An 8,929-nucleotide genomic window follows, 5' to 3' on the forward strand; every position below is an offset into this window, starting at 1 on the left:
AATACGTTGGCATGTCGTATAATGTCAGGAAAGTTTCTTCGCGGTGAGAAAATATAAATAATAGAAGTTTTTTAAATTTTTCTCAGAAATACTTAAGTGATAAGGAAAACACTTTCTACTACTCTTTCAAACTAAATATATGTAATTCATATTGTATAATAAACCAGACGTGTGATGTAAATACGCCTGCAAAGGATCATGGGTAAAATATGCTCGCTGGGGAAATGTCACAGAAACATAGAGGAAAATTGTCAAATCTGGCTGTTATTTGTATATATTGTATAAGTCAGCGGTTTAAATGCGTCATGTGAAGCTGCTTGTTTATTAAAATATCACAGCATAGCTATTGTTTAATGTGACTCTATCCCTAATTCTGTTTTTCCAGCTGTGACACATCTTGTCTGTGTAAATGTTCTGAGGCGGGACGGGGCTGTTTGTGGCGTGCCTGAAATAAATCCAAGTTGTCGTTATGATCAAATTAATCATCAGAACGTTTTATATTTTATATAAGTTACTTTTTAAAAATAAAATTGTCAAAAAATAAATTGTTAGCTCATAAAATCTGTAAAAACTTACTTTATTTAAAATTCTTTAGACAGGCACTAGCGCGACTGCCAGTGTGGCTAAATGGGGGAGATATTGGACCCCGTGAATCCACCGGTATGGTCAAACATTAGCTGGTTACAAAAGCAGCTGTTGTGGCCAGAGTGAACAACAGCTGAGAAACCAGTTGAGAAGAAGAACTGGGAGAAGAAACCATGGACAGGACCGTCAGCATCAGAAATCCCAACAGCACCCCCACAGGTACCGAACGGAAAGCAGCTGTTGTGTGTGTGTGTGACAGACCTGAACACTGAAGTCCAATGTGGTCTGAGAAGCAGGAAACTGAATAAACTGAACGACTGGTGCATTTGACATGAAATCAATTCATTTCCACGGAGGCGACAGTTCGTCTAATTCTAGTGAAGAGCTCAATGATAACAAGAATGTAAAAACACGTGTTGTACTACTGTGTCATAAATGAGACATGGAGACAGAAGCTGTTGTTATACTGCAGAATGTGAAATAACAGTGTTAGCACCAGTGGCAGAGAGAGATTAGATGGTATTATATTATATTAGATACATTGGTATTAGCAGTTAGCATGTTCCTTGTAGTGAATCAGTTACATGTCGCTGTGATGTAACTGTGTGTTTTTGCAGTGGGTCTGGTTGAGAGCAGCAGCGCCCCCGGCGGCCTGGAACTGGTCAGCTCCTACCAGACCAACAGAGTGGGAGACCCCATGGACCTGGTGGCCCTGGCAGCACAAGTACAGAAGGTGAGGACTGAGGCTTTTAGGTTGAACTTATATTCACACTATGAATGTGGATATATATTGTGAAAACACTTAACTGTGTTTGTTAGGGAGACGATTTCATTAAAGCCAACGCCTCCAACAAGCTGACAGTCATCGCTGACCAGATCAGATACCTACAGGAGCAGGCGAGAAAGGTAAGTGCATTAGAACAGTGCACACATCCTGCATTCAGTCTTGTTTTTGAAATTCTACGTTAGATATTTTGCAGCTGATCATGTCCGAATGCACAAACTGGTTAAATTTAAAAGATTTCATATCGATTTTTGTAGATCTGATCTGTTAAAGAACACCAGATCCCAACGTATGAGCACTAAAAAAAGCTCATGTGATCATAATGAGGGAATGTTACTGAGATCTATGTAATTACAGCATATTTGAACAAAGTGATAGTATTAGTGTAAATAGTGTAATATAAGTGTGACAGATATTATAAAAGCAGACATGTTTGTCTTTTTGTTTCTAGGTTTTGGAAGAGGCTAAAAGAGATGCTGACCTCCACCACGCTGCCTGTAACATAGTGAAGAAGCCGGGCACCATGTACTACCTCTATGAGCGGCCATCTGGACAGAAGTACTTCTCCATCATCTCCCCTAAGGTCTGCATTGTAAAGATACATACTAATACCAGGTTGTTAATCCTTCTTAGCTGTTGTGTCACCCTGTGTGGACAGGAGTTACAAAATGTCAGCACAGACCCTGTCACCTAATACATGTGAATGGCTTGCCTCACATTGTTGGGGGTTTGGTGTTCAAAGTTCAACACCAAAGTTTAACCCGGGAGGCAGCTGATAGTGAGCAGGCGGCCAAAACACAGGCTGCTTGGGTTGGATTTGGCCAGTTACAGCACAGCTACACTGAATTGAATGTTGACGGTTGAAACTGATATGGGGAGGAAGAGATTATGTCATAGAGGTACATAACAGAGAAAGGATGTTACTGCTGCTGTGGAGGATGTTTTTTTAGATTTGTGTGTGTATAGATAGATAGAACTTTAACCTTTTGGATTTATTGAAGGAATGGCGACAGTAGTGGAAATGTCAAATCTCATCCTAATATCACCTCCTTTGTGTCTGCTCCTCTGAAGGAATGGGGCCCGAGTTGCCCTCACTCATTTGTCGGTGCGTTCAAACTCCAACATGACATGTCCTGGACCCCTGTAGACCAAGTGGAGAAGAGGGATGCAGAGCTTGCCATTATGAACAAGCTCATCAGCCAGCAGACCGCTCTACCGCCATGCACAGAACCCAACTTCAAAGGCCTTTCTGAGTAAAGCACTGCTGAAGCTGGACTGAAAAAGGGACTGGACTAATCAAGGACACACACTGGAGACTTATTCTACTTTTAATGAACATCAGTTTGAACTGAGATAAATCCAGGTGTGGACTGGAATCACCGATATCAAAATGTTGGACAGTGTTTCAGTGACTTTCATGTACTGCCTTAAGTGAACACGGACATGCACTACTACACGTTTTTGTTTGTATACAGTCACAACCTCAGTATCATACAGGGCTGCGATGGCAAAGCTGTGCATGGGCTCTTTTTTGGAAACATAGTTGAGTTTTTTTTTTTTAGACCTATAAAACCGGCATCATATATTTCAGAGCCTTATCTTATAGGGGTGGGGTACATTGTTTGTTGATCCATTTCTCATTATTACCCTGTGCAACTCAAAGTAAATTATTTATTTTGTAGATGCTGCCAATAAGATGTCAACAGTTGGGATTTCATTTGGTGAATAAAATCATCTTTTTAATCATAGGTCAAGAAAACAAAAGTGCAATAACTTTATTTGAAATCATCTGTCTTCAGTTAGTACAATTTGAAGTTATTAAAGTGCTGACAAACACTAAATGATTTTTGTTAAAAGCTCATTAAGTTTTGATTTAAAAGACATCACAGTCAGCTGTGAGTGTCGTCCTGTGAGGATGTGATTGTCAGTAGATAAGAAGTTAAGTGTGGCAAAAGCTGCCAGTTATCTGTGGCGATGTCTAAGTGCACGGCGTCTTCCTCTGTGGTGATTTTCAGCAGCACATGAGACTGTGGGGGGAGGAAGAAAAGCACTTTAAACTCTTCTTTATGGGACCAGTCTGAAATAAGGTAGGGGAGGAAGTGTTTCTCCACCAAGGACATCAGAGCTCCCTCCTTTAGCTGGCAGCAGAACAGACTGGTAGCACAGTCCCCGCCCTCCGAGCACAACTCATCCCATAATCCCTCAAACAGGTAAAGTTTGCCGCCACGACCCCAGGCTGAGGGAGCAGGCAGGGGCGTGAAGACCTGCTGGAACGCCACATGGATGTCAGGCAGGATGGTGTGCCACGAGAGCCCGTCCTGTGTGGTAAAGATGGCGCTGGCTTGAAGGGTGGTGGGGTAGGGGCGCAGAGGCTTCAGCCTCAGCTTCACCATTGGTGACGACCTCTCTCTGAAGAGGCAGGGGACACTGATGTCGCTCAGTTCTTCATAGTGGTCATCTGTGAGGTTGAAGTGCAGGCGGATGCTGAAGACCTGATCAAAGCGAGGGTCATAAGGCGGCATGTGAGCCAGTTTGTAGCTCAAGGTAATTTCTGAGGCAAAGTCAGGGTCAGTGAACTGACGTCTGTAGGCTTCCAGTGCTGCCTTTCCCTCACCTGGGCATCCGTCTGTCTCACTCTGGCTTAAGTCACCTTCTTTATCTGCTTGTGTTTCTTGTCGTGTCTCAGAATTCACCTCAACCACGCTGAATATTGCTCTCTTTGTCTGGTGAATGGTTAGCGCGCTTCTCAGCCCCTCGCTCTCAGCCACGATGTTCGACATCGATCGCTTCTTGATCTGCCGCCCTCCCTCGGTCGCACCCTGCGCCAACACTCCGGTCAGCTTCTCCCGGGACAGCGTGGTGAGGAGGGCATAGTAAAGACGGGCATGGTCCTGGATGTCTGTGTCTCCAAAGCGGCAGGTGAGATCCTGCAGGATGTCGGCCAGAGGGACAAGCAGCGAGTCCAGGCTCGGGTGGACGAGCAGGCGGCGGCAAACTCCCAGCACGCTGGTCCCCAGACGCCAGTCGCCACTTACGCACAGCGAGGAGGGCAATGGAGCGATGATGCTGGCCAGAAACCTGAGGGTGCTGCACTGGGGGATTTTTCCTTCTTCCGCCACTCGTGCCAGCATCTTGAGGTGAGAGCGGAGGTCCTGTAAGTTGAGCTGGGCGAGCGGGGCCTCAGTGATGACTCGCTGCAGTGCTTTCAAGAGCTCCTCAGCCCAGTCCGACTCAGACAGACTGTCCTGTGTGTGGTCGGCCAGGCTGATGAGGTGCGGGGCGAGCTGGGTGTGGTGGAGGTAGAGCTCACACAGCTTCTCAACCAGGCTGCTCGTGTAGCGCTCCATGTGGTAGAAGTACAAAAGGAAGAGGAAGGCGGACCTGAAGAAGGTGACTACAATCTCTCTGCTGCCTCCGCTGTCCACAATGTGTAGCAGTGACATGAGGTGTTCGTAGAGGTTGGCCACCCCCCTGCCCTCTCCCCCCTCCCCTTCCTCTCCCTCCTCCAGGTAGACCAGGGACTGCAGGTTGAGTCGGGCCAGCATGGTGGCGCTGTCGTTGAACACAGTGGGCATGAGAGCCAAGGCGAGCCGGGGAGTCAGCAGCACAGGGAGCGTCTCGTCTCTGTCGCTGCAGCTGATTGGACGGTTCTCAGGAAAGTGCAGGAGGCAGTCCATGTAGAAGAGCTTCTCAGGCGTACTAAGCAGTGGGTGCTGGGAGAGCACGACCAGTCGCTTGAGGATGAACGCTTCGTCCTCGGCGCTGAACAGGCTGTCTGTGAATGCACACTTCATCAGCAGGGTGGTGTGGAGGAGACAAACCTGGAAGAACAAAGATTTACTTTGAGTCGTCAGAACAACAAAGTTGTCACTCCAAAGGGGCTTTAAAACAATAACTCAACAGTTAGAAATAAACAGTTCAAAACTGGTCTGGACTTAGATTTACATAACATTTACTGACACATTTTGAATGTTTTTTAATTTTGATATAACTGCTTTCAGACATGCACTGAACTCAATTCTCCAGAGGGGCTGTGTGCAGACTTTCTCCAGAGTTTCTCCTGCAAGCCTCTGAGTAAAAACTCTTCAAAATGAAAACAATACAGATGCACCAGGGGCCTGTACTATGAAGCGATTTCAACATACCCAGGATATCTTTGGGATATCCGGGTGAACTTATCGCAGTCACTCACTTTTGTGAGTGAGAGAGAGGGAGGAGGGAGGCCTGGCCGCTGTCACAAGGTAAATCTGTAAACTATCTATCCCCATTCCAAATACATTTTTAGAGGATAAACCTACTTAAAGGGAAGGATAAAAGTATTAAAAATCTTCTTAGGACTGAAAACCCTGAATTAAACCTGAAGTTACCCTGATAACCGCAAAAAGCCTGTTTTGTAGTACAGGCCTCAGGATGAAAAAGCAGAGCCACACACATAGAAGACACAAAGATATCAAGAGACCTGACGTCAGTGTTGATGTGCTGTAAACCAAAACATGTGATCTCTGCAGGGGAATTAGTACGTTACGTCTAGCCTCTGCCTGCTGCGCCACCCCTCATCTGAATGCTCCAGAGATTTCTGATGTTGTGATCGCCCTGAATGGAGAATCTCCTGCTGTGTTGTTCATGTGGGAAAGGGAAACTCCGGAGAAAGTCCAGACCCAACTGTACGGACATCCTCTGGAGTTCATGTCCAAAAACGGCTTAATTTACTTAATACACCAAGATTTAAATAGAAAGAAACTGTTAAGTCTTTTTCACTTCATTCCATTTGACACAAACCTTGCTCGTGCCCAGCAGTCGCAGCAGCTGAGCTCTGAATATGGCTGGAGGGACCCCAGGGACCATGGCAACCAGCTCTGTCAGTCTATGAAGCAGCGCAGCCTGACACAAAGGAGTGAGGAGGTAGGACTCCTCCAGGAGGGAAGACAGGATTGAACGCAGCTCCTTGCAGTCAGGCCCAGTCTGGAGGGTGGGCACTGAACCCATGGGCCCAAGGATGAGAGAGAACAGTACACCCGAGTCTGTGTTATTTGTCAGGGCTGAGTCCTGATCCGCTTCCCATGCAACTGATGTGTTCCCTCCCAGAAAAGCTTTGAGTTGCTCAGCACCAGCTCCAGTTTCCTGGGTGAGATGATACACAGCATTCCTAAGGACCAGAGTGTGAAGTCCTGTGTAAGCCTGGTGGAACCTGGAGGTCTCTCTCTGCCTGAGCCCGCCCAGGAGCTCAATGTGCTGGGAGAGATAACCGGGAGAACAAGCCTCTAGCTCCCGCAAACAGTCACAGGCTGTGGCTCGGAGAGAATGAAGAGCGCCGTCGCCATGGAGGTCACCGGGGTCCTGGGACAACCGGAGGAGCAGGTCCAGGAAATCTTGAGATACAGGGGAACGGCTGCTCACACAGGAGGTGCACACGAGCACAGAGGTGAGGGCCAGCAGGAGATGACAACGGAACTGGACGGATTTGGGGGGGCACTGGGCGAACACCGACATGAGCTCCAGGGCTGTCTCCTCACCCACAGAGTCTGAGGGACACAGCAGAGTTGGGTGCTCACATAGTGGAGACAACAGGAGGACCTGAGGAGGAGGTCAAAGATGAGAATTAAAGAGTGAAACAAGTAACCCACACAAATAACCTTTCAGTTCAGGAGGCAGACACCCTCTCTACGTTTAAGAGTCAGCTTAAAACCTTTTGATAAAGCTTACAGTTAGAGCTGGTTCAGGTCTGTCTTGGACCAGCTCTCAGTTATACTGCTATAGGTCTAGACATTCTAGACTTTAGAATGTCAGGGGACACATGACACATGGAGCTTCTCTTCTTATCGTTGGCAGATCCGGGATCGGGCCTGAAGCATCATTGGAGATCGTGGATTATGGTTAAGACATTGCTTAGATAGACAATTTGCCCACTCACATATGATACCATTACTGGCAACACCACTGTCATTTCAATTGTGGTTGCTGCTCCGATCATCTCTGTCAGACTTTTTCTTTTGTATAAATACAACTCTCTATTTATGTTAGACACGGTCTTTTCTCATTCTTTTTGTAAATATTGATATTGTGTTGATGTGCTCTGCCACACACGACATCTATTGCACTTCTGTCCGTCCTGAGAGAGGCATCCCTCACATGTGTCGCTCTCTGAGGTTTCTACGTCTAATTTGTTGTAGTTTTTACGCAATCTTGCTGAGGGTTAAGGGCAGAGGATGTTGCACCTTGTTAAGCCCTATGATTTTTGAATATGGCCTTTATAAATAAGAGTACAGCCCTTTTGTTGAAAGAGTTGTGTTAGTGTACACCCATGTGTTTATATGTTATAATCATTTACTTTACAGGAATAATTGTAGTAAATAGGGAAGTATATGATGAGACTTTAGGGGAAATGTCCCTTTACTTCCCCAAACCCCGTGAAGCTGACAACTTTAACAGACTAAACCCAAAGAGGTTCATTTCACTATCAATGAAGACGACGAGGCAAACAATCCAAACACATGAGAAGCTGGAACCTGTGGACTATTGACATTTATTTATTTTAAATGTTTAAACATCATCGTTTGCTAATGATTGTGTTTAGAACGTAATGGGCCAAACTCCATTTCAACATCTGGCAGTGTTGGCAGCTTGTGTCGTAGAATAAAACAAGAGATTTAAACGGTTTACTGACACAGACGTTTCAAAAACGTGAATCATGGTTCTCCAGAGTTATGAATTGTTTTTAAATGTATTTTACCTTCACATTATAACCGGCTCTGTCATCTCGGAGCTCTCGGAGCAGCTCAGCCAGGAAAGCTTCAGCTGTTGTCCCCGAGAGGAAGTGAGAGGGGCTCCGGGAGAAAGCGGAGACCCTGTCGGCCCAGTTCACCGCCATTACCACTCAGATCCCGAAGCTTCAGCTCGCCACTAAGTCATCGCACCCCCTGTTTTCCTTTTACTTTAAAGTGAAAGACACATTTCTTGCCACAAACATCCTCCGTTCAGGCAAGTGAGCTCCGGTACGTATCGTGTCACGTGCATAATTGGTGCCGGCGGTGATATATTAGCGCCTCCTACTGCTCCGGAGTGTGAACTACAGACTCGTTTTTTAGTTTATATTTGTATTTAGCACAGATTGAAAAGGTACATAGAAAAATGACAAATAATAATACACAGGGGAGGTAGACGCCTCTACCTAAATACTGTTTCAATTTCACAAAATTAGACATGCATTAAATAATATGAAAACCTGTGAGATTCAGCAATTCAACAAAAACATGTATAACCCAATACAAACAACAACAAAACATAACAACACTAAATAAATATAAATACTAAATATAATACTAAATACTAAAGAAAATAATGTGCAGGGGTTGGGTGAATCAATGAATAAATATGAATCAATAGTTGAAAAGTACAAAAGTACATACATTGCTGTCATCCTCTCTGCATCGTTTTCATTATGTTTTCAGACCAAATCCGTCTCAGATGGACTTTTATATCAAGGATCTACTCTCTTTATATATTTTTTAAGAATGCAGTGAATGAAGCCACTGTAGCCAGATGACTCAACTTAAATATGCG

The 8,929-nt window shown here is 45.3% G+C and overlaps 2 protein-coding genes across 2 annotated transcripts; one reads left to right on the top strand and one right to left on the bottom strand.

Moving 5' to 3' along the window:
• The first annotated feature begins 640 nt into the window (after positions 1-640).
• Positions 641-3,210, top strand: c3h1orf50 (chromosome 3 C1orf50 homolog). Its single transcript, XM_035152332.2, has 5 exons — positions 641-804; positions 1,203-1,318; positions 1,405-1,491; positions 1,821-1,952; positions 2,441-3,210. The coding sequence occupies exons 1-5, from the start codon at positions 759-761 to the stop codon at positions 2,624-2,626; spliced, it is 567 nt and encodes a 188-aa protein (XP_035008223.1). The 5' UTR covers positions 641-758; the 3' UTR covers positions 2,627-3,210.
• Positions 3,120-8,402, bottom strand: ap5b1 (adaptor related protein complex 5 subunit beta 1). Its single transcript, XM_035152331.2, has 3 exons — positions 8,100-8,402; positions 6,149-6,943; positions 3,120-5,190 (listed from the first exon to the last, which is right to left on the bottom strand). The coding sequence occupies exons 1-3, from the start codon at positions 8,235-8,237 to the stop codon at positions 3,259-3,261; spliced, it is 2,865 nt and encodes a 954-aa protein (XP_035008222.2). The 5' UTR covers positions 8,238-8,402; the 3' UTR covers positions 3,120-3,258.
• Positions 8,403-8,929: the final 527 nt, after the last annotated feature.

Source organism: Hippoglossus stenolepis, chromosome 3 (assembly GCF_022539355.2).
Source record: "Hippoglossus stenolepis isolate QCI-W04-F060 chromosome 3, HSTE1.2, whole genome shotgun sequence".
Classification (NCBI taxonomy): domain Eukaryota; kingdom Metazoa; phylum Chordata; class Actinopteri; order Pleuronectiformes; family Pleuronectidae; genus Hippoglossus; species Hippoglossus stenolepis.

Bases quoted from the DNA above. Each gene is read 5' to 3' on its own strand.
- ap5b1 (XM_035152331.2), bottom strand. From the start codon at position 8,237: ATGGCGGTGAACTGGGCCGACAGGGTCTCCGCTTTCTCCCGGAGCCCC. The intron at 6,944-8,099 runs GTAAAATACATT...CCTCCTCCTCAG, and splicing joins GAGCCGGTTATAATGTGAAG to GTCCTCCTGTTGTCTCCACT. The intron at 5,191-6,148 runs GTTTGTGTCAAA...TTGTTCTTCCAG, and splicing joins GACTGCTGGGCACGAGCAAG to GTTTGTCTCCTCCACACCAC.
- c3h1orf50 (XM_035152332.2), top strand. From the start codon at position 759: ATGGACAGGACCGTCAGCATCAGAAATCCCAACAGCACCCCCACAG. The intron at 805-1,202 runs GTACCGAACGGA...GTGTTTTTGCAG, and splicing joins TCCCAACAGCACCCCCACAG to TGGGTCTGGTTGAGAGCAGC. The intron at 1,492-1,820 runs GTAAGTGCATTA...TTTTGTTTCTAG, and splicing joins TACAGGAGCAGGCGAGAAAG to GTTTTGGAAGAGGCTAAAAG.